The following is a 24,239-nucleotide window of genomic DNA, read 5'->3' as shown; positions in this document are numbered from 1 at the left end:
TCACAAGAGACAGGGGCAATGCTAGTCCCTTGTCTCTTGCAGAAAGCTCTTCCTTGGTGAGCCCAACATGCAACAAGAACAATCTTCAGTCATAGATCTGCATCAGAAGACTGTGACACAAAAAACACCAACTGCTCCAGAACAAAAGCAATAACGTCTTCTGAAGCAACCAAAGTCTTTCAGAGAAGACGGGCAACTAGAAGAAAAAAAAAAAAAAAAAAAAAAAAAAGGATATTCCTAGGCTTTCATAGGATAGAAACCATCTGACTACTAATCCAATTAGAACCAGGCAGCCTGCTGCACTGTATGGACCAAGTATTTGTATATGCAGAGTAGATTCACAGAAGGGCAGACAACCCCTCAATGAGATTTTACCTTGTTACAAGAAGCTTATCCTCCAGGGATGACCTCACGGTGCTTAGCACCCTCAGAAGCTGGGAAGGCTGAGAAGGGAAGTTTCTCCTCCATTTAGAAGATCTGCTATATTTCCGGCACCAAAGCCTGGCTCTGGCTTTCAGATGGCTGCAAATGTGACGATGGAAAGTTGGCCCAAAACAGTGTGTTTTTGTAGGCACACGAGGGGAAGTCTGGGTGGAACAGCTCCCAGACAGCTGCTAAGAAAATAATGACAGAAGGGGTGGAGAAAGGGAAGTGAAGCAATGTTAGAGCTCCATCCAAGCAACAGCTTATCAGAAGATGACCCTTCTGGTCATCAGCTGAAAATGCAGCTGCCACCATCAGCAAACTGCATAGCCACGAATTCTCAGAGTAAGTGGGATCAACCTCTGTAGTACCGCATGTTGGAACTTTGCTGAAAAACAATCTTCATGGTTGACTACAAGCATTGCACCATGCAGAACATCACCATACCCTCATCCTGATGGGCGTCCAGAGGGCAGCAGCAAGTCATTAATAGTGTGGAAGAGGCCTGCAGGGATCAGAAACAGTGAAAGAGACAGGCTTTTGGTGCTGGGTCACTGTACTGATTTAGCCTGCTTGGTGGCAACAGAGCAGTGGGTTTCCTGCTGTGTTGGGTTATTGCTAAGACAGGGCTGGAGTGAGGATAAAAATCTAAGGGTAGTCAGTGGGGAAAGACTTCCTTGCAGATGGCAAATTCACACACTCAAAGCCACCCAGTTTGTCTCAGGTGCTGCTAAGCAGGCTATGAGATACCATGTGCCACAACATCCCCAGTTGTTCATGGCACTCACCCTCCCCAGACATCACCCCACAGCTCCCTCTTCTGACATGTACCTCTGCTTTTGCTCAGAAATGATCCCATTTCACTTCAAGGGATTGTTTTCCCCTTTGAAGCCATTTTGATGGCTGTTGGTGTAGGATAAGCTCTTTGGCAGGAAAGTGTCCTGGGGAGCAGTACCTCACTCACCAAGCAGGGAGTTGCAGCCTCGTGCTGAAACCCCAGGTGACAGTATTGGGTGCACTACATAGCAGCAAGGTGGTCAGCGCTCACACCCCCAGAAACACCAGCTGCTGGGCTACAGGAAGGGAGAAGGTAAAGGATGAAAGAGACGTCCTCTAGGAATAAGCTGACCTCTCTCTTCCCTGACACACTACAAACATTCAGTTAGCTCTTCATCCACAGAAACTGCATGTCGAAAGCAATTTATATTCATCTCCAGCAACAAATGATGTTTGCCTGCAATGGCAGTTTCTCCACAGAGCTAGAAATAGATCGCAGCTTTCCCGGAGACACACATAAGGCTTTCAAAAGCAGGCTAAATCCAGGTTAAATATATAGAAGAACATCAGTAAGAGAATATTCTTTTCCATTACGTTTTGTTCCTAAAGCTACAGCTGATTGGTATGCACGATTTGAGAAGCATTTGCACTGTACCAGGAGACAAATAATTTCTAAAAGCAAGGGAAGAAATGCAGCACCACTTCTGTGTCACAAGCAACAAACCTTTGCAAACTGATCTGTTTCCCTCCCCTCCTACTCACTCACGTTTCAAAAAACCCTTTGCTTAAGAGCAGATCTTTAAAGGCATGCAAAGTGGTAAGTACCAAGAGATGTGGATCATAGTTGGATTTTATTTTCTAATTAGCTGACAAACACATGTAACCATTATGCAGGCTGAGGATTCTCCTGGCCATCTCACTTCCCAGCTGGAAGAGTCACAGAATGGCCCAGGTTGGAAGGGCCCTCAAGGATCATGAATCTCCAACCCCCCTGCCACAGGCAGGGCCACCAACCTCCCCCATCTGATACTAGACCAGGCTGCCCAGGGCCCCATCCAACCTGGCCTTGAACACCTCCAGGGACGGGGCATTCACAGCCTCTCTGGGCAGCTGTTCCAGCACCTCACCGCTCTCAGAGTAAAGAATGTCCCCCTGACATCCAATCTAAATCTTCCCTCCCTCAACTTAAAACCATTTCCCCTTGTCCTGCTGTTATCTATCCTTTCAAAGAGTTGACTCCCCTCCTGTTTGAAGGCTCCCTTCAGGTACTGAAAGGCTGCAATGAGGTCACCCCACAGCTTTCTCTTCTCCAGGCTGAACAAGCCCAGCTCCCTCAGCCTGTCTTTGTAGAGGAGGTGCTCCAGCCCCATGATCATCTTTGTGGCCCTCCTCTGGACTCTCTCCAACAGCTCTCTGTTTTTTTTGTACCGGGGGCACCAGACCAGGACACAGTACTCCAGATGGGGCCTCACAAGAGCAGAGTAGAGAGGGACAATCACCTCCCTGTCACTGCTGGCCACCCCTCTTCTGATGGAGCCCAGGATACCATTTACTTTCCCAGCTGCAAGAGCACACTGCTGGCTCATGTTACATTTTTCATCCATCAGGACCCCCAGGTCCTTCTCTGCAGGGCTGCTCTCAAGGACTGCTCCTTCCAGACTGTATAAATGCCTGGGATTCCTCTGGCCCAAGTGCAAAACCCTGCACTTTGCTGTGTTGAACCTCATTAGGTTCACCCAGGCTCTCCTTTCAAGTCTGTCGAGGTCCCTCTGAATGGCATCCCTTCCTTCCACCGTTGTCAACTGCACTGCTGCTCTGGTGCTTTTGTCTGTTCAGCTATGAACTCAACTGTTTTATCTGCCCAATTCCAGCTCCACCACAGGAAGGGAAGTGGGCAGTGCTTGAGGATTCTTTACTTTTTTGCCAATTGCAGTTACATTTAACATGGTCCACACTCGTACCAGCCAAAATCATAGATTCATAGAATTATTAAAAAGTCATTTGCAGCAGCCTCCAGGCACAACCTGCCTCCCCAAGGGACCAATCTCAGCACAAAGAACTGTTGCTAAAACTTGAGTGAGGTCATACATCTGGCAAATATAATGGCAACAAATTAAACTACTTTTTTAAGAACTTGGCTTGGCTGCCTGTGTGCCTTGGAGATCCAAAACAAAATCGTTAACTCTTTGTAGCCTCCTCCTGCAGAGCTTACCACAAGCAGTTTTCATGCTAGGTCATATACTCACGTGGTGTAGAAGCAATGTCAGGCTCCTCCTTGTTCACAGCTGATCCATTGCTTCTCGAGCTAATGGCTTTGCAGATCAGTCACTGTAGATATTCCCAAGTAAAAAAAAAAAAATCACAAATGTAAGAGCAGAAGTGGATTTGGGCTCCTCAAATGTTTTTTTGAGCTTATTGCTCAAGAATGAAAACTTAAAGTGTTGTGCTTTCCACTCCTCACGTAATACCCTCTCAAGTAATACCCATGTATTAGAAGTGCTGGTATGTTTTAAGTCCTGATATCCAGCTCAAGGTAAGAGGCAGTAGGAAGGGGACACTGAAAAGAAAGTGCGTTGCCACAATATGGGACCAAGAAATGATTGAGATGGAGAGTATTGTCAGAAGAAATCCCCTTCTTACCACCTAAATCACATGGAACTTGCTAGATTCCCCCTTCCCTTAGCTCTCCACACTCACCCACTGTGCATTACTTTTACAAGAATAGGTTGCATTGATCAAATGAGTACTTCTAAGAAGCTGAGTAAGGAAAAGCAACTTTCCCTGCATCCCATTAGCTTGCCCTTCAGTACCTGAGCATCTCATGTGCTTTACAAACACAATTATCTTTCAAACGGATTCACTTAGAATATCTGAACGGAAAAAGCATCTTTATCAAATGTGCCCGAGTCACTTGTACTTTATATAGTATTTTAGGGAGAATGGCAATTCTAAGACATTAGAAATTACAAATTAAAAGAAGTTTAAAAATCGATGACTGCTGGAACAGCTTGTTTTCACATCCTCTCCATACCCACACCTCAAAAGCCAGCTCACAGCACCGGGGATCAGGCTGATAAATGAAGGTTTTGCAGCTCATTTTTGTCACTGCTTCAATAGCAGAACAGGCACATATAGCTCTGAATCCCCTCCTGCCAGCCAGCCCATTACATAGGTTCATTTCAGTTAAGATGGTAACAGTCTCTCTCTCTCTCAGAAGAAAGCCACTGAAAGCTTATAGCTAGAACATGGAAGTTTTTCAGTGAAATTGTTTTAGTGAAAATTATTGTAATCTGGCAGAAAATAACATTAATCAGACTGGGAGGTTAGAAACAGAAAGCAATCATGTGATAGAACAGACAGAAACTCAGATTGATAATCCACCCAAAAAGCACGGAAACGAGAAAGCTTCACGCAAATGAAAGAGAATGAATAAAAACAAAATATAAAAATAGTGACAATGCCAACAGGGGTTTCTTAAAGATGTGGAAAGCACCACTCACTGGGAAGAGACCAAAATCCTCTTGGTGATGGCAGGAGATGCAAACAGCTTTGTCCATGTGGGAAGAGGATTAACACAGTCCAGACACAGTACAAGCAGATTGCAGCAGGAACAGGTGCAAAAAACTGGTCTAGCCTTAAGGTCTGCAAAGCCCCGTGTGAAACAAGGGTGCCAGCCAAGTCTCAAGCATCTGCAATGCCCACAGCACATCTGGAGATGGGGGCTTTGGAAACTCTGGAGTCTGGCAAACAAGTGTGACTGTCACGGGTAGGGAGAGAAGCAAACTCTCTTCTAACAGTTCAGAAAGACAGTCGTGGGGAGGGTTAGGTTAACCCTGAGACACTCAAGTTCCTACAGCTCATTTCTTGAGAATGTACATAACAGTTTATTAACGAGAAAGGAGATCTGCAGTGTGTGTGAGCAAAAGACATGTTGCAGAGCAGTATCTACTAGAAGTCCAAATTCTTGTGCAGCTACATACTGAACATCTGCTAAAGACCTGGAAGTCTTGGAAGCTTGATGCAGGGAAAAGGGTGAGTGACGAGCTATTCAGCTGTAAAATCATCTGCAAAATGACTGAAAATTAAAGGCAGTCCAGTGTGAAAAGAGAAAGGTATCTGACTGCAGACAGTGTGTTGCTATCTGGTTGCCTTTTCCCTCCCTCTGCCCTACCTTTAAATTAAAAAAATGGACAGATACAAAACAAAAGCTGCCTGACGATCCACCCAGCATCTGGCCTAGTAGAGCTAGGGCCTCACCTCTAGCCTCAGCACAGCAAACAGTTTTCCACAAACTGCATGAGGGAGCAGGTTAAATTCCACCACCAGGCCAGCCTTTGCACAAATTCAGCATTTAATACACGCCCTCAGATTTGCCAGGCACAAACTGGAACTTGGTGAGGCAGACCCTTCAACAGGGCCCAACCAAGACCTCCCATGCTTGCTGTGATCTGAGAACAGAGGTGAACTCCCACTGGCCAGGATATTCCGGGAGCTTTTTGCTTGTGCCATATAGCCAGCAACAAACCATTTGGCAGCTCTAGGATGTGTAAACAGTTTAAGATTAACTGAGCAGTAGCTAAGAGCTAAGGCAGGAGAGATGAAACCTTTTCATATGGTCCTCAGACCCCTCACTGGTTCCTACAGTACCTGGAAAACACAAGAAATCACAAAAATCAACCACTCTTATAAATAAAAATCTTTTATTTTAGTAAAGTAACAAAGCTTTGTATTTACAGATGCAGTAACTATACATATCAATTAAAAATTGATTACTCTCCAAATCATTAAAGTCACCCAGTCTGTTAGGAATACAAACCCCCACAACCTCCAAGGGCCCTCAGCAGTGCTCCTCTTTTACAAACTCAGTTCTCTTTGTTCTGAATGATTTTCTGCTGGTTCTCCAGAAACTCCTTCAGCTTGTTCTCTGTGAGCGTCAGCCTCTGCTCCAGGATGGAAACTGTCTGCAAAACAAAAGGAAAGCTGCCGCTGAGCCACTCAAAGAGACAAGCTATGTGCTGTGCTCTCAGAGGGCAACGGAATGCTATGTTCAATGAAATACTCTGAGCTATTTCAGAGCTGTAATGCCAGGGTCAAGCAAGAAACCCTCCCAATGTAAGGCAGCACAGTGCAGTGATGGAGGGGAAATAAAACTCAAACTGGCAGCATATACCTCAACATACGGCCTAAATATCTCTGTGCAATCCAGTTACCTCACAAAGGGATTGTTACAGCCTCCTCCTAAAGCTGAAGTAATTATGGACAGAGTACACAGGAAAAACATTTTAACCATGAAGCAATAAAAGCTTCTGCCGAAAACCCTTTAATGGACCATCCTGAGGTAACCAAGAGACCTATCTGTGGAAAACCACATTCAGATTCCAAAGACTCTGGAATAACTGATAATAGGCAGTAATTACATTTAATGCTTTAATACCTATAAACTTAGCAACAGCAGTCAATAGCTTCATATTCTGAGCATTTTTACTGCCATCAATAACAAACCCTGTCAAAAACAAAGGATGTTCTGAACCTCAGACTTTAATAAAGTAATTCAAACAAACTTGGGCTATTTGTATAGAAGTTATAAATAGAAAATCTTTAAATAGCAGATTTCGTAAGCACATGACTAAGTGCTTAACAAAAGAAAGCAGGTCTCTTCATCTCCAATTTATTACTGGGGAAACTAAAATGCAAAGAAAGGAAATAGTTTGGCTAAGGTCACTTGACGGACCAGGAAACGTCTCCTGCAAAACCATTTGGGAAATGAGAGGAACAGCTGGAAGGGGCGAAGCGAAAACACAGGCATGGTGAAAGCACAACACCAATCACTACTATGAAGCCATCTCCCTCAGCCACACTGCAACACCACATATTGACAAAGTCAGAAAGGGTTCTGCTCTTCTTTTCTCCCTCCAAACACAGCTCAAATCTTAGCTGAGGCACCAGGCAGCATATCAGAGCCAATAGGAGCCAACCACACTGCTACACACAGCACAGTGGAACAAAGCACAAATAAAGTGGACTTCAGAACATGTTGAATTTGAGGAAGAGTTGCAAGGAAGATCTTGTCTGCTTAATACTTTCATGTAATTTTCATTCCAATAAATTTGTAGTGAGTACTGTTTTGCAAACTAGAAAAGGAAAAGGAGAAAGATAGGAGATGCACTAAATTCAAAGAGCTGATGAGCACAGACCTTTTTGAATACACAGTGCTTAAAATATGCAGTCATAGGAAGGTATGGGAAAGTGCAAAAACGCCGTTATTGATATATACACACAAATACACCTGCAGAGAGAGAAAGTAACTTCCACACAAAAAGGTTACTTCATTTCCAGTTGACAGTTTTACAGTGTTTCTATGGCCTATTCACAAACCAAACCCTTGTTGGGAAGCAAATTAAACCACACACATTCAGCTGGTGCTCCTTTTCAGAAGGTGATGAGCCAACAACCCAAGGAGGCAAATGCCATCAATCTGGAGGGTTGACCTGATGCAGCTTTGCACTCAAACTGTTTCCCTATGGCAGGATTTTGGATTCTCACAGTGTCAGAAGCCTTACCCATGTGTACTGCACACTGGGAACTGGTGAGGAGAGCCACATAAAAGAGACAGTGTTGCATCATATTTACTTTTTAAGGTCCGGAGAATATTCAGCTTCATCCTCCCCTGTGCTGAGATGAAGCAGTCATATTTGCTTACATGATGATAAATTCCCCACCTCATTCCCCTGTGCTATTGTAGTGATGGTGGCCCAAGTACAATCCTGCAACAGTTCCAGCTTTTATCAACATCTTTTCTTAAATTCAAATCAAAAACTTTCAGTGGGGACACCACCACATGGCTGAACAGTCCTGTCAGCCTCAAGGCAGAGGCTTTCGCAGAGCCCTGTGGGGCAATCCAGCTGCCCTCTTTTGAGGGCTACAGATAAGCAGAGCACAGCAGTAACTGAATGCTAGCAGAAACCAGTTCCTCCGCTGCCCAAGGAAACCCGAGCAGCAGAGTTCAGAGCAGAGGACATTTGCGTTCTGCAGCTGATACAAAGACTCCTCATCAGACCCTGTGGCACATTTCCGAGAGCAATGAGACGAGACCCTGCGGTTAACCACAAGAGAGAGCAGTCTGGACAGAAGGCCAGTAATTAACTAAAATCAAGTACTGAGCACGGAACTGGGCGTGAAGCAGACAAGAGCATAAAAACATAAATAACGCTGTGCCCACCTGGCTACAGGATGCCTAACATGATGGGTATGAGACCAGGTTTGATTGAGTAAAGGACAGGGGACGTAATGCTGCTCTGGTTGACCACTGCAAGACCCTTTAAAACATTCATTTGCACAATGCCACTGATATCAGGTACCGGTTGTACCTACAAAGAATACAGCCAAACACCAACCGCAAAGTATAGGCACTCTTGCAGGCAAAATGTTACACACATGCTTCCTCTATTCCTGACTTCATGAACCATATCATAAAATCTGTTTCTCCACCACAAGTAGAAGTATTTTCCTAGCTTTACTTCTGTAAAAAGATTCCTAAAGTTCATTCCATTCCTAATGGCTGTCAGTTTTCTGCAGTTATAACGCATCAAATAGCCAAAGAAGCATTATTTCTACATCTTCAGTTATTTCTTTTCTATCTGACATGTTAATTTATGAAGACAGCATTTTCTTTTCAGTGTATCAAAAAAAAAAAAAAATTTGCCTGCAAAAGAACAGGCAGCAAATGCAGAAATGTTCCAATGGGAAGAATCTATCAGACAATCTAATGACAATTGTATAACAGGGATTTCTAATCACAAAGCATGAAGACACTGGAATGATTACATCTCTGTGCTATTAATACATCATTCTTTAATTCTTTGCATCATCTTATAATGTTAGGAGGGTAATATCATGTTTTGAACTTCTAGGCATATGCCAAGTAACAATGAAAGTTGAAGAGGCTTTATGTTGCTTACCTGTAGCAGCATTCTGGGCAGGATGCCATAAGCAGCTGTATTTATGCACTATGTTGGTGACAAAAGCTAGGACATTCAGTGCTGTAGCTATGTAAAGCTTCTCCTTGTTCACAGTGAAGCACAGAAGTTCCTTACAGTCCTAAGTCAACTGGGGCCCAACTATCTACTTGATGAGGAAACAAAACAACCCAAGCATATCTTTCAGTATCTTTACAGATTCCATGCAATAGCCTCTCTTTCCTCTCGTCTTATGGGACCAGCAGAGAGGGAAGGCAATGCAGCAGCAGAAGAGCAGAGCACAAAGGGGATGGATGGCCTGTGGATTTGCAGAATGAGACAAGTAAGGTCTGACCTGGACTTGCAGGCTTAATTGCTCTGCCTCCTGCCATGCTAGCAGGAGAAGCAGTTCTCATCCATGTAGCCATACATCTGCATGTTTACAGGAAAAAAACAAAAACAAAAACAAAAAAACCCCACCTCCTTCCACAAATGATACTTTAAAATACTAGATTTAAACTGCAAAAATGAAGAGGCTCATGGGAGAACTTGAGCAGCAAGTCGCATTAAAGTTCAAACACAAACCTGTCTGGTGAGAAGTACCCTTTCCACCCACTGAACAAAGCTTTGCCCTGACTTGCTGTCAGCTTCCCTTCTATTTCAGTCATCATATCCAGAGGAACCCAAAGGATGCTCCTGCTATTAGTAAGTATACTTAAAGAAAACTAGGCTGTCCTCTTTATGCACAAATTATACCCTAGCACTGTTTCTAGTTAAGACTGGAACCTGCTACCAACATTCAGAATCTCTGAAGCATTCTTAGCAAAAGCTGGTGCTTTAGACTAACCAAGGGAAAAATAAATAAATCTCATATCTGGTAGCAGAAAGACATGAAGCCTTCACTGGTATCAATGCATTAAGGAGCAAACAGATGCACGTGGCACTCTTCATATGTCAGGACTAGCCTTACCTTATACTAGTCAAAGCCTTCAGGTCAGAGACCAAATACACTAGTAACTTTTCTTTAGGAATTTCACATCAATTGTGAATAGTGCCTTGTCCTTTCAAATTAAAACAAGGTCTGCTAAACCAGAGATATTTTAAATAAGCTTCATATAATAAGCTCCATCATCCTACTTATTTTGAATGCAAGCTCTAAGGTAAACTCACAAAGCCTATCTGCACCAAGTATCTCACAGCAGCCAGATTATTTCAGAATGAAAATGCTGTATTTAGTAATTCTGTCTTTATTTATTTAATATTTATTTAATGCAACTTCATGAATTTTCACACTTATTTTGAAACACTAATTCCGCAAAAATCCCGTCAGCTACTGCAAAACACTCAGCCCCAGTGCAGGCAGTACAGGTCATAGCTGCTGCACAGCCAGGTTGGGAAGGCCCACAAACACAATGGATGAGCTTTTCTAAATATGTGTTCCTTCCACCTCCCAGCACTCCACTTTCTCAGATGCCTGAATCAATTCTATGCTCCTTTAATGAAAGACTACAGAAGCAGCTTTGGTGGACCTGCAATGGGCTTGATACAGTGACAACAACAGCATTATCACTTACAATACTCATTTCACCTTTTTTCACCAACAGAGAAAGCACAAAAAGTACCTGAAAATTCTAGCACTGTCAACTTTGCCAGATCAAGCAGCACGGTCAATACCAGTGTTACAGCAGCCAAACAGGCCCTGGAACTCAGCAAAGGCTCTCCATTGCATTAAATCAGACACGTCCAACCAGCAGCCCATGAGCTGCATGCAGCCTGTAGCGCGGTGTGCCCTGACACTGTGCCATTACGGCAGTGGCTCTTCCATGCCCAGCTCAGCACCCAGAGAGCAACCAAAACATCAGCCCTTCACTCAGTGCAGCTCAGGAAAGCCACAAGTTTGGACACCAGTGTATTAAATCAATCCTAGAGTGCAAGAAGATGAGCTACAGGCTGTGACAGTGAGGTTTGTGAGGTGCAGAGACTCCTGGCACGTAAGCTATATTTCTAACCGTGGCTTTCAAAGCAGAGACCTCTTACTAAAATGTTTCATCATGCTTCTCTGTTGATTCAGTCTTGACAGTTGATCAGACAAAGCTAAACGAACGGTACTTGTATAGGGTGCTGCAAGTTTCTGGAGAACAGCTGCACTGTTTATAGCTCCCACAGGTCAAGGAGTCCAGCAACAAAATATAGCACACTAAGATGAGCCACAATAAAATATCAAGGTATGCACATGAAAATGACTGTACAGCATACTTTTTAGAAACCCCAAAATACTCAGAGGTCTTCTCAACCCCTGGAAAAGAGTCTTAAGGTGGGAGTTGGGAAGGTTTGTTCATAGAGCTTTAAAGTAGGTACGAAGGGGAGTGGGGGTGTAACTGGAGTCACTAGAATGAGCATGTATGTAATGTCCCAGTTCTTGTAGGAGGGGGATGTGCTAGTAAGATCCCACAGTCTTGTGTCTTGGCGAAGGACAAGAACGACTCACCCTTTTGTATGAAGAACACAAGGGTTGGTGTGAAGTCGGTGGCTGCGGAAACACCGGAGTATGGTCATGAGGGTATTAGGGCTACTGCCACTCCAAAGGAGGCCCAGCTCAGGTGCCTTTACACTAACGCACGCAGCATGGGTAATAAACAGGAGGAGCTGGAGGCCGTTGTGTGGTCGGAAAGCTATGATATGGTCGCCATCATGGAAACGTGGTGGAATGACTCACGCAGTGCTGTGATGGATGGCTACCGACTTTTCAAAAGAGGCAAGGCAGGAAAGGTGGTGGTGTAGCCCTCTATGCTAAGAAAGAATGTGAATGTATGGAAATTAATGATGGTGATGATAGGGGTGGAAAGGTTACGGGTCAGAATAAAAACAAAGGCTTATAAGACTGATACTACTGTGGGAGTCTGCTACAGGCCACGCAACCAGGATGGAGAGGTGGACAAGACACTTTATAGACAGTTGGGTGAGGTCTCAAGCTCACTCCCCCTTGTTCCCATGGGAGACTTCCACTTCACAGATATCTGCTGGATTTATAATACAGCAGATAGGGAACAGTCCTGAAGGTTCCTAGAGTGTGTGGGAGACAACTTTCTGACACGGCTGGTGGGGGAGCCAACAAGGGGAAGCAAAATCCTGCTGTTTGTTAACAGAGAAGGTCTTGTGGGGGATGTAAAGGTTGGAGGCCATCTGGGGCAAAGTAATCACGAGATGCTGGATTTCTCGACTGCTGCTGAACCACAGAGGGGAGTCAGCAGAACTGCCACCTTGGACTTCCAGAGGGCAGACTTTAACCTCTTTAGGACCATGGTTGAGAGGGACCCTTGGGAGGTAGTTTTGGAGAGTGTGGGAGCCAAAGAAGGCTGGGAATACTTCAAGGAAGTTACTTGAAAGGTGCAGGAGCTGAACATCCCCAGGTCATGGAAGACAAGCAGATGAGCAAAGAGGCTGAACTGGCTGAACAGAGACCTTTGGCTGGTGCTCAAGAACAAAAGGAAAGCTTATGGTCTCTGGAAGAGTGGGAAGCTACTGATGATGATTACAGGTATGCAGTGAAGCTGTGCAGAGAGAAAATTAGAAAAGCCAAAGCCCAGCTAGAACTGAGCTTGGCCACTAATGTAAAGGATAACAATAAATATTTCTATAAATACATCAACAGCAAGAGGAGGGCTAGGGAGAATCTCCATCCCTTGTTCAAATGCCAAAGGCAACTTGGTGACCAAGGATCAGGATAAGGCTGAGGTACTTAATGCCTTCTTTGCCTCAATCTTCAATAGCAAGACTTGTTACTCCCTGGGAACACAGCCCCTTGTGCTGATAGATAGGGATGGGGAACAGAACAGGCCCTGAGTAATCCATGAAGAAAATGATTTTGGACCTGCTCTGAAAGCTGGACGCTCAGAAGTCCATGGGGCCGATGGATCGCACCCTGGAGTGCTGAGGGAGTTGGCGGATGTGGCTGACAAGCCTCTCTCCATCATTCTACAGCAGTCCTGGCTAACCGGGGATGTCCCGGCAGACTGGAGACTGGCAGATGTGACGCCCATCTTCAAAAAGGGCTGGAAAGATGATCCCGGTAGCTACAGACCTCACCTCGGTGCCAGGAAAGGTTATGGAACAGATAATCTCAGGAGCCATCATGGACCAGTTAAAGGTCAATGAGGGGTTCACGCCCAGTTAGCATGGGTTTACGAATGGTAGATCCTGTCTGACAAACCTGATTTCAGTCTATGACAAGGTGACCTGCTTAGTGGATGAAGGTAAGGCTGTTGATGTGGTCTACCTGGACTTCAGTAAGGCCTTTGACACTGTACCCCACAGCACTCTCGTGGAGAAGCTGGCTGCCCACAGTTTGGACGGGCGTATGCTCCGCTGGGTGAAACACTGGCTGGATGGCCAGGCCCACAGAGTTGTGCTCCATGGAGTTAAATCCAGTTGGCAGCCAGACACGAGCGGTGTCCCCCAGGGCTCGGTACTGGGGCCGCTTCTATTCAACATCTTTATTAACGGTCTTGATGAGGGGATTGAGCGCACCCTCAGTAACTGCAGAGGGCGCCAAGGTGGGAGGGAGTGTTGATCTGCCTGAGGGGAGAAAGGCGCTACAGAGGGACCTGGATAGACTGGATTGATACGGCAAGGTTAACTGTATGAGTTTCAATAAGGCCAAGTGTCAGGTCCTGCATTTTGGTCACAACAACCCCAGGCAACCCTACAGGCCTGGGGAGGAGTGGCTGGAAAGGGACCTTGGTGTCCAGATGGACAGGTGGCTGAATATGAGCCAGCGGTGTGCCCAGGTGGCCAAGGCGGCCGATGGCATCCTGGCTTGGATCAGGAGTGGTGTGGTGAGCAGGACGAGGGAAGTCATCCTGCCCCTGTACTCGGCATGGGCGAGGCCTCACCTCAAGCACAGTGTTTTGGGCACAGAAAGGACACTGAGGTGCTGAAGCAGGTTTAAAGAAGGGCAACAAGGCTGGGGAAGGGCTTGGAGAATATGCCCTATGAGGAGTGACTGAAGGAACCGGGGCTGTTTAGTCTGGGGAAAAGGAGGCTGAGGGGAGACCTTATTGCTTTCTGCCAATAGCTGAAAGGTGATTGCAGCAGAGCGGGGCTGGTCTCTTCTCACTGCTGACAGGTGACAGGATGAGGGGAAACAGCCTCAAGTTGAGCCAGGGTAAGTTCAGGTTGGATATCAGGAAACACTTCTTTACAGAAAGGGTTGTTAAGCATTGGGATGGGCTGCCCAGGGAGGTGGTTGAGTCACCATCCCTGGATGTGTTTAAAAACCATCTGGATGTGGTGCTCAGGGACATGATTTAGCGGAGGGTTGTTAGCTGGGGTAGTACAGTTAGGTCACAGTTGGACTTGATGATCCTTAAGGTCTTTCCCAACCTGAGTGATTCTATGATTCTATGATTCAACCACAAGGATGATGATGTGCCTCAGAGACATACTGCATCCTTTACATATTACCTCATCTAACTCTGGAAGGATGCAAATCACTCAGCTGAACGCAGCCAGCTCCTGCTACTCAATGGCTGAAAAACAATGTAAGTTAATCAAGCAATAACAATTGATCCTTCTTCAAGATCTGCTCATTAAAAAAAAAAAAAAAAAAAAAAAACTGTGGGAGGTGTTGCATGTGCCTGCCCACCAACAGCTACAGGAAGGGTAAGGTCCTCAGAACCTGCAGGGAAACAAGTACTGTTTTTGAGAACCTGGCCTCGGGACAGAGTCATGCAAACACAGCAGAATCACTGGACGTTTATGTAAATTCAGGCAGTCTTAGAAAGAAGCAAAATCCCTTAAGATTTTGTAGCAGGTATATTTTAGAAATGTGTTTCAGAAAAGAATAACTCAGATGATAGCTTATCGAGGACTGGCAAGATACAGGGTGCTTCATTTATTTTGAGCAAGAGGTCAGAGATACATTTCCAAAAGGTGGTTTTGAGTCATAAAAAGTAATCTCTAAGCTCTTTTAATTAAAATTTTAAAAGAAAATTCATCTAGTATTTCACAGACTTCTCAGATTGGAAAGGTTTTTTTGTTTTTGTTTTTGTTTTTCTTAAGCTGGTTTGGATTTCAAACCATTTCTTTTGGGGAAAAAAGCAAAAACAAAAACAAAAAAACCTGTTTGCTGCTTTCTCCTACTTTCTGGGAGCTCCCATAGCCAGCGGCATTTCAGATATTAAAAGCAACATATCAACCAAGACGTTTGGGCAAGGCACAGGTAGCAGCTTTTGTGACCAATAAAATAATTTCTTTACTTCTAACTGCTTGACACTGCGTAAGGATTTACTTTATTGAACGTAGATAAAACAGCAGGTTTAATACCTCTCAGAAGAGAGAGGTCATTTATTCTAACATGGACTTTAAAGATTGTTTCCCTAAAATGTAAGATGTAGGCTTGATATTAATCATTTGTATTACATGCACTGCACACATGTTTAGTTCTAATTAGTAAGCATCTCATTTTTCATAGTAGACAACTGCAAGTGTCTGGAGTGAAGGCAAGAGTATAAAAACTGTGTAATGTAACTACTGCAAATGCAGTACATCCTGAAGCCAGGATGGTTATTCACAGACAATCCTCCTCCAGCTGAGCAGTTCAGCTGCAAGTGCAGAAAATGCATTTTAGATAAGCACACCAAGTAATATCTGTTCTTAATAAACACTCCATTTTGGTTTCGCTGAAAACCACCTTTATGCTCCATGACTTAAAGGACAAGTTATCCAAGAAAAACAAAAATGCAACACCTTTAACCTTCATTTCCACCCCTCTGTATACACACTGAGATACTGAGATCGGTCTTTAGTTGTAAACAGACAAACAAAAACCACTTTCCTCCTTATCACATCTCTGAAATAACAGTAAAGAGAATTTTAAAAAATTGTTTAAACACTGGCAAGATACAAAGCTACAGGAAAGGGAGGAGCAAGGCTTACATGATGCATGCTCATCACTCCCATCCTTCACATTCTGTTACTGGATTTGAATTGCCCAATTTCCTACAGAAGGGCTCCTCTCAGTAAGCCAACAGCTATTGCAAACAACTTCACGTGATATTTCAAGATAGCAAGATTATCAAGCACATGCTACTCACCTGAAAGAGGCAATCAAAGACTAACTTCTCTATTTATATGTGAAATATGGCCTATAAACATGCATAGAAAAAATATGGAGCTGCTGTCAGGTCACATTAGACCACTTTCTTACTTAAAACAAAAACATGGCTTGCTGGTGAGGAGGATAAGAGAAAGGTTTCATCAAACCATATTTCAAAGATGCTGTCAAAACCCTTAAGAATAAAATCATTGAATCATGGAAACCTTAGAGTTGGAAGGAACCACTGAAGGCCATCATCCCCCAGTTTGTATTGGTAGTGAAGGTTGCCTCAACCCGGGCACAGGATCTCACAGTTGGATTTGTTGAACCTCATGAGGCTCACCTGGGCCCACTGCTCAAGCCTGTCTAGGTCCCTCTGGATGGCATCCCTTCCCTCTGGTGTGTTGACTGCACCCCACAGCTTGGTGTCACCAGCAAACTTGCTGAGGGTGCACTCAGCCCCGCCATCAATGTCATCGATGAAGATATTATTAAAGAGTAGTGGCCCCAGCACAACCCCTGGGGGACATCACTCATCACTGATCCACTCCTCAAATCCTTATCTTTCCAATCCTCACTCAACAGTCCACTCCTCAAATCCTTATCTTTCCAATTTGGAGAGAAGGCTGTTGTGGGGGTACTGTGTCAAAGGTCTTACTGAAGTTGAGATAGATGACATCAGCAGCTCTTCCCTTGTGCACTGATACAGTGACACCACAGCATGAATTTCACAACATAAAAAGGAAGTACATCTATTAGTTGTAACAGCTACTGCTCGATGTTGTATGTAGACACTAGTTTCCTCAGTTCTTATTAGAGAAATCTGGATGAGAAGTGCCAAGTGAAGAAACAAGCTGCTCCAGTGCATCTTGCTGTGCACTAACGCCTTATTACTTTGGTGTTCCTACTTTCATTTAGTGGCTGGCAGGAAGATATCTCTTAATAGAATAAAAGCAATCTTGCTATCTTCAAGTGCATGACACTCCATCCAGAAATCTATTAGCAAGAGAGTGAAGGTGTTGGTAATGGATGAGCAGCAGACAGTGCAGCTTCAAGTGTGCGGAGCAGAACAAAGCCATGTGCCACCAAGAGATGACAGTGTTCAGATGATTTCTTGCTATTACCACTTTCAGCAGAAAAGGTTCAAATAAAAAACACCAGTATGTTTTCTCCTTCCCTCTTTTACATCACAAAATGTTTAACACAATAAACCTTGAAATGATAGCTAAGCAAATGCTACAAAAATGATAGGCTCAATAGATTAATTTTACATTTGCATAATTTTTTCAGAATGGTTTATCACATCTTCAAGTTTCCTCCACAATATATTGATACAGCGTTGGTAACTATGATAAGCACAAGGTGAGCAGGTACTCAAGGTGTCACAATAGAAATGTATCCAAGCTCCTGCACCGCCAACAAATTAGAAATTCTTGGTAAACTCATGATAGCTATATCAATACAAAATTTCTAGAAATATTTTTGGGGTGCTGGTGAGGTGTGTCTGTCCTTTCTCTTCAGCTAAGAAAACAGCTTAAAAATATCAACCCACTTATGCTGTTAGTGTTGTCTTTAAGCGATCACTACTCAGGAATTATGTAGCAATGACTATTAACAGAGCATTGGGACACTACTGGTATAGTCTCAGGCTTTCTTGACGAAAGAAAAATGATGAAGCCTGTGATGTCTTATTTCTTCATGAAGACATTTTGTTGTTTATTTGTGAAAGCTTTTTTTAGAAGATGCAGTGGTGTCCTTTCACAAAAAGAAGTCACCAACTCCAAAGCTGGTGAAACTTTGCAAGAATATACGACATTAGTTTGAGCCTGCCATGTGCAGGAAGCAATGCTCTGTTATGCTCTGGGAGGAAAAGCCAAGAAAGACAACCAGCCAATTATCACCAGCTGCTGTTTCCTCTTCACTCAGATCTCAGCTAGCAACCAGCTAGCTTGTTGTCCACCTGGACAACATCTAACTCGTGTTGACCAAGTGATAAAAGATTGAAAGAGATGATAAAGGTGCCTTTGACGGATCTGTGCTCCCTTCTCTGTTATAACTCATCTGCATAGTATGCCCATAAGGAGAAGAAAAAAAAGTGCAGCTACACAAGCAGATTCCTTTTTGTTACCTTCTGTTTCTTTGCCTTGCTAATTGCACCTGTGCTCCTCCTCCTTCATGAATCTCCTCTCCTACTCTAAACATAAGGGATTCTTCCATTTTCATTTGCATAAGCTTGATGGTTTTGCGTAGACATGTTTCACTTCTAAATATTACAAAGTTAAAATTAAAATGAAGTATTATGAAACCATTTGAATAACATGTTTGGTACATTTACTTGTGCATACGCGTGGTGTTAAAACAAAATACAACAACAGACTACAACCAAAGGAAAATAAAGTACTGTACAGATGGCAAAAAAAAGCTGCAGCTAAAAGGTTGCTGAATACAGTTACTCAAACAGCTTATACTTTTTTGTTTGTTTGCTTTGCTTTTTTTTTTTTACACTACAATTTCAGGGCTAGTTTCAATTTTATGCTAAAATCTAATTTATTCCTCCCCCAGTGATCTCTATTTCACTCTCTTTTTGCTAGGTTTAAAATAACATTTAGATTATATTTTTTCAGTTATGCAATGACTTGCAGAGATGTTTGCATTGCTTTTATCTAGTTTAAACCCCACACATGCTGCTTACTGTAATATTTGCCTCCTCTAAGTACCTATGAAGATGAAAAGGAGATATTACACATACTTCATCAGAACTATGGATCTGATTTGTGTAATTAAAGATAAATATCACATTTCAAACTTGCTAAGGAGATAAAAACAGAAAAATATTTTGTGTATACACTATGCTGTATTTTCATCATAAAAATGCAGAAACAATGTCACAGAAGAGGTTTCTCCCCTCCATCTAAAGACTAAAGTGCTTTCTTGCATTTCTGCCAAATGAATTTCAATAGCTTTTGGTTTTCACTCTATTTCACCATTTGTAGTCCTACAATGCTTTATATCCCTAAATCAGCCATTCTTCAATACCTGTTGGGCTCTCCAGTGCATCATCCTAGACTTCTTTTTGGACAACATGTACTTTTCTAAAGAAAAGAGAGTCAACTCAGACCAGTAACTAGTGTGTTCAATATTCAGTGTTAAATCGTGTTGCTTTAACAGTGTTAAAGTACTCGCTCTTCCCCAGAAACAACATTCAAACTTGCAGAAAAGAACTCCCACACAGGTTTCTTCCTTCTTACCACAATGGGGTGCTCTACAGATCAGTGGTGTTTATCATCCCATGCCTTCTCCCCACTTCTCATATCCCTCAAAAATATACAATGAAATTTAGCCCCAAGAAATGGTTAGTAACAAACACTTCCTAACAGAAATAATGAACAATGATTTGGTTAAACAGAAAAGACTGCTTAAGAAGAATTTAGGGATAGAGCTAACAAATTCTGTGATAGATCATCATTAACAGTTGGTGCCTACTTTGAGTCTCTGGGGAAGAACAGCATGTGAAAGCTTTGCAAGGGATTAGTTGTTTGCAAGCTATAGGTGAAAAACTCATATGAGAGATGGGGCCCAGGAGGGCCCAGACATTTAAGATGAGAAGAGAATATTGCAGAAATTGGATGGTATAGGTGAATGTTGGGTGCTGGGGAAAGGATCTGAGTTTGCCTACAGAATGCAGTATAACTGGGGAAGAAAAAATAACCAGCTGGTTACTCACTGGGACACAGTTCTACTACCTGCAGTTTTAGCCACACCTTCAGTTATTACCTTGGACAAACTTTGGCTAATAACAAAAGGTACCAGAACTGGCTTATTTAGCTCTCTGCCACAGTGCAGCGTACAAGAATTGGGGAAAGAACAGAACCTGAATTAGAAGTTCTGATGTGAGGAAACTGAGATACCCTGATAAGATCAAAAGAGGTTCATTAACTAACCACTAAAAAGCAGAGATTTTGGACTAGCCACATTTATTCTATGAAGCTACTGCAAAATGTTCTCATTATTATTATAAAATCAAACAGCACACCATACCTGAGTCAGAACATCCAGTTGTCCTATAATATGTTCCAAGGTATCTGCAAGATGGACATCCTCCTCTTGCCGTTCATGGTTCCTACCAGTATCCTGAGATTTTGTTTTCTTAAGATGAACACCACAATCCATTTCTGGTGGCTAGAAAAATAAACAGATATAGTCTGCTATTGCAACAGAAACAACTAGAAAAGATTTTCTGTTTTATGGAGAGTAAACACTGAAGGACAATTGATGTTGGGAAATAGTCAGAAGGGCAAGAGAAATTTAAGAGTTTGCTCTTGCCATGGTTGAAAAAAGAAAAGCTGCTGCAAACTCATGTGTCTTCACAGTCTGGAGTGGCAAAACTTTTGTTGGCAGTGTGTGTGTATTTTCTTTTTAAAGCCTGCATCAGGAAAGGCAAAGCTTAGATAATGATACTGCAGCAATCCTGCAAGGCTCAAGTTCTGAATGATCAAAGAACTTTGCATGTTCATGTATGGGCATGGACTGTGCTGGTAAATAGATACTAAACGAAGCCACACAAAGTGCTATCTCAAAATTATAGAATTAAATGCGCTACCCTGACAGAAGTCAAGTGGATGAAGATAAGGCTGTCAATGTGGTCAACCTGGTCTTCAGTAAAGCCTTTGACACTGTCCCCCACAACATCCTCATGGAGAAGCTGGCTGCCCACAGTTTGGACGGGCGTATGCTCCGCTGGGTGAAACACTGGCTGGATGGCCAGGCCCACAGAGTTGTGCTCCATGGAGTTAAATCCAGTTGGCAGCCAGACACGAGCGGTGTCCCCCAGGGCTCGGTACTGGGGCTGCTTCTATTCAACATCTTTACTAATGATCTTGATGAGGGGATTGAGTGCACCCTCAGTAAGTTTGCAGATGAGGGAGTACAGTAAGTTGGGAGGGAGCGTTGATCTGCCTGAGGGGAGAAAGGCACTACAGAGGGACCTGGATAGACTGGATTGATACGGCAAGGTTAACTGTATGAGTTTCGATAAGGCCAAGTGTCAGGTCCTGCATTTTGGTCACAACAACCCCAGGCAACCCTACAGGCTTGGTGAGGAGTGGCTGGAAAGCTGCCTGACGGAAAGGGACCTTGGTGTACTGGTGGGGACAGCTGGCTGAATATGAGCCAGCGGTGTGCCCAGGTGGCCAAGGCGGCCGATGGCATCCTGGCTTGGATCAGGAGAGGTGTGGGGAGCAGGATGAGGGAAGTCATCCTGCCCCTGTACTCGGCACTGGTGAGGCTTCACTTCGAGTGCTGTGTTCAGTTTCAGGCACCTCAGCACAAAAAGGACACTGAGGTGCTGAAGCAGGTTTAAAGAAGGGCAACAAGGCTGGGGAAGGGCTTGGAGAATATGCCCTATGAGGAGTGACTGAAGGAACCAGGGCTGTTTAGTCTGGGGAAAAGGAGGCTGAGGGGAGACCTTATTGCTCTCTGCCAATAGCTGAAAGGTGCCTTCAGCGAGAGTGGGGTTGGTCTCTTCTCACTGCTGACAGGTGACAGGACGAGGGGAAACAGCCTCAAGTTGAGCCAGGGTAAGTTCAGGTTGGATATCAGGAAACATTTCTTTACAGAAAGGGTTGTTAAGCATTGGGATGGGCTGCCCAGGGAGGTGGTTGAGTCACCATCCCTGGATGTGTTTAAAAACCGTTTGGATGTGGTGCTCAGGGACATGATTGAGCAGAGGGTTGTTAGCTGGGGTAGTACAGTTAGGTCACAGTTGGACTTGATGATCTTTAAGGTCTTTCCCAACCTGAGCAATTCTGCGATTCTATGATAGGAGTCAAATTGTTTTATTCTAACAGTGTAAGGAGGAAAAGGTTTAGTTCCTCATGCAGCAAAAGGTTCCCTCCATGGCTGTTAGTTGTAAGAAAGCAAGGATGTAGAACTGAAGCTCAGCAAAAGCAAAATGATCCAACATGCACTACAGTCCACAGCTTTGATTTAACTCTGATATATTTTTTTTTAAATCTTGAACCAGTTTTCCCTTATCAATGAGATAAAGTGTACAAGATTACTTTGTAATTTCAATTTCAATTGTTTTAGTTATGCAAGTCTGAATATTTCATTCAGAAGAAATTAAGTTTTTAAAACATATACAGATCTTTACTAAAGAACTTTTTCTTTCAAAATGCTATATTCCTTCTAGAATAAACACTATTTGCATTAATTGTCTGCATTATCACCAGTAGAAGTTTAGAGTTTATCTAACTAGACAAGGTAGCCAACCAACATATTACTAAGCAATTGCAGACTCAACTTCCTTACCTTATGCTAAACAGCCATTATTTGGATATAAAGCCAAGATCTCAGAGCTTAAAATGTGGTACTCCATGGCCTGATGCCTGGTGCAGTTCTATCCTGTGGATGGGACTTACTGCTCATGTAAATGACAAAAGTTTGCAAAATTGACAAAAAAGCAAGGGATCCTGACAGACTGACAAACAGTCTCTATGAGTAGCTTCCATCTCTACTCTCACACACACTGCTGTGAAGGCATTTTTAGCGCTGTACTTAATCATTCATCTCTCTGCATTTGATGCAAAAATACCTTAGAACGTTTCATGTAACTTTAAAACCAAAACTGTTTAGCATAGTTAGATTTCTTTTTAGATAAAAATGTAAAGAGAGTCTACAGGGACTCAGCTCACTGTCTTTTCTATCAAGGCTGGTTGGGAAGGAAAGTCCAGGCAGAATATGTTCCCTGGGACAGGACACACAAAGCCCAACCACCATCACCATGTGTAGTGAAAGGCCACCTAACATACTACTCATGTGCTCCTGGGTGGCAATGTTAGCCCACAGAAAGGCTCACTCGGTTGATGTCCAGCCCACTAGTTAAGCAAAATAAACAACAAGCAATGAAAACACAGACACTTGACTACAAGAAGAAAGAGGTAGTAGGCTTCAGCAGAACTGCTGCTGTCCGCTACCTGTTTTTAAGAGCTGACCACTCTTCCAGACCCTGCAACCAAAGACAATCCAGAGTCCTTGACCAACACAGGTCACGCAGCAAAGCCCAGTCACAAGAGTCACACTCAAACTGCTTTGTGCTGCAGGTAGCCCAAGAGCCATGTGTTGTTCACTGATGTACTAATTTAATCAACCAAAAATATGATCTTGTACAGACACCATTTTAAATCACTGCTCACAAAGAGTCAGGCAGACAAACTGAAATCAGCTCGCTCCAACATCTTACTCATCCCACCTCCTTGAATGGAATGAAAATACACTCTGAAATCTGAGAACTGTCTGGGTAGGCCTCTCAAAGAGAGCTGCATGAAGTATACAACAAAGGTTAAGAATTTGCCCAACACAGGCACAAGATAATTGCACTGAAAATGCCTGCAAACCCTCAGCTAGTCACACATGAAAGTGTTGCAAGCAATAAATGCAGCCCAGAACATACATAGCAGAATCACAGAACAGAATCATAGAATCCTTAGAGTTGGGAAGGGATCTCTGAAGACCATCTAGTCCAACTCCCCTGCAATGCACAGGGACATCCACAGCTGCATCAGGCTGCCCAGGGCCTGATCCAGCCTTGCTTTGAAAGTCTCCAGGAACGGGGTATCAACCACATCACTGGGTAACCTGTGCCAGCACCTCACCACCCTCACTGTAAAAGACTTTTCACTCATATCCAACCTAAATCTACACTCTTTGAGCTTGAAACCATTTCCCCTTGTTCTGTCACCACAGACCCTGCTAAAGAGTCTGTCCCCTTCTTTCCTGTCGCTCCCCTTTAGATACTGACAGGCCGCTATCAGGTCACCTCACAGCCTTCTCTTCTCCATGCTGAACAGCCGCAGCTCTCTCAGCCTGTCCTCATAGGAGAGGTGTTCCATTTCATGGATCATTTTTGTGGCCCTTCTCTGGGCACACTCCAATAGGCCTGCGTCTCTCCTGTACTGAGGACTCCCCAGCTGGACACTGTACTCCAAGTG

The 24,239-nt window shown here is 43.6% G+C and overlaps 1 protein-coding gene across 19 annotated transcripts in view; it reads right to left on the bottom strand.

The window, feature by feature from the left end:
* Positions 1 to 5,883: 5,883 nt before the first annotated feature.
* Positions 5,884 to 24,239, bottom strand: part of POC1A (POC1 centriolar protein A) — a 74,367-nt gene continuing 56,011 nt past the window's right edge. For 17 of the 19 annotated variants that reach the window (XM_046900182.1, XM_025154574.2, XM_046900188.1 and 14 more), the window contains 2 exons: positions 20,290 to 20,430; positions 5,884 to 6,161 (listed from right to left, as the gene is read on the bottom strand). In XM_046900182.1, coding sequence (XP_046756138.1) covers positions 6,063 to 6,161; positions 20,290 to 20,430 — 240 coding nt within the window. In that variant the 3' untranslated portion in view covers positions 5,884 to 6,062. The remainder of the gene's footprint in view (positions 6,162 to 20,289; positions 20,431 to 24,239) is intronic. The other 2 variants (XM_025154575.2, XM_015292743.4) reach the window with 1 other exon arrangement.

Source organism: Gallus gallus, chromosome 12 (assembly GCF_016699485.2).
Source record: "Gallus gallus isolate bGalGal1 chromosome 12, bGalGal1.mat.broiler.GRCg7b, whole genome shotgun sequence".
NCBI lineage: Eukaryota > Metazoa > Chordata > Aves > Galliformes > Phasianidae > Gallus > Gallus gallus.
Note: the sequence above shows the minus strand (reverse complement) of the source record. Positions and strands in the feature narration are given on the sequence as shown.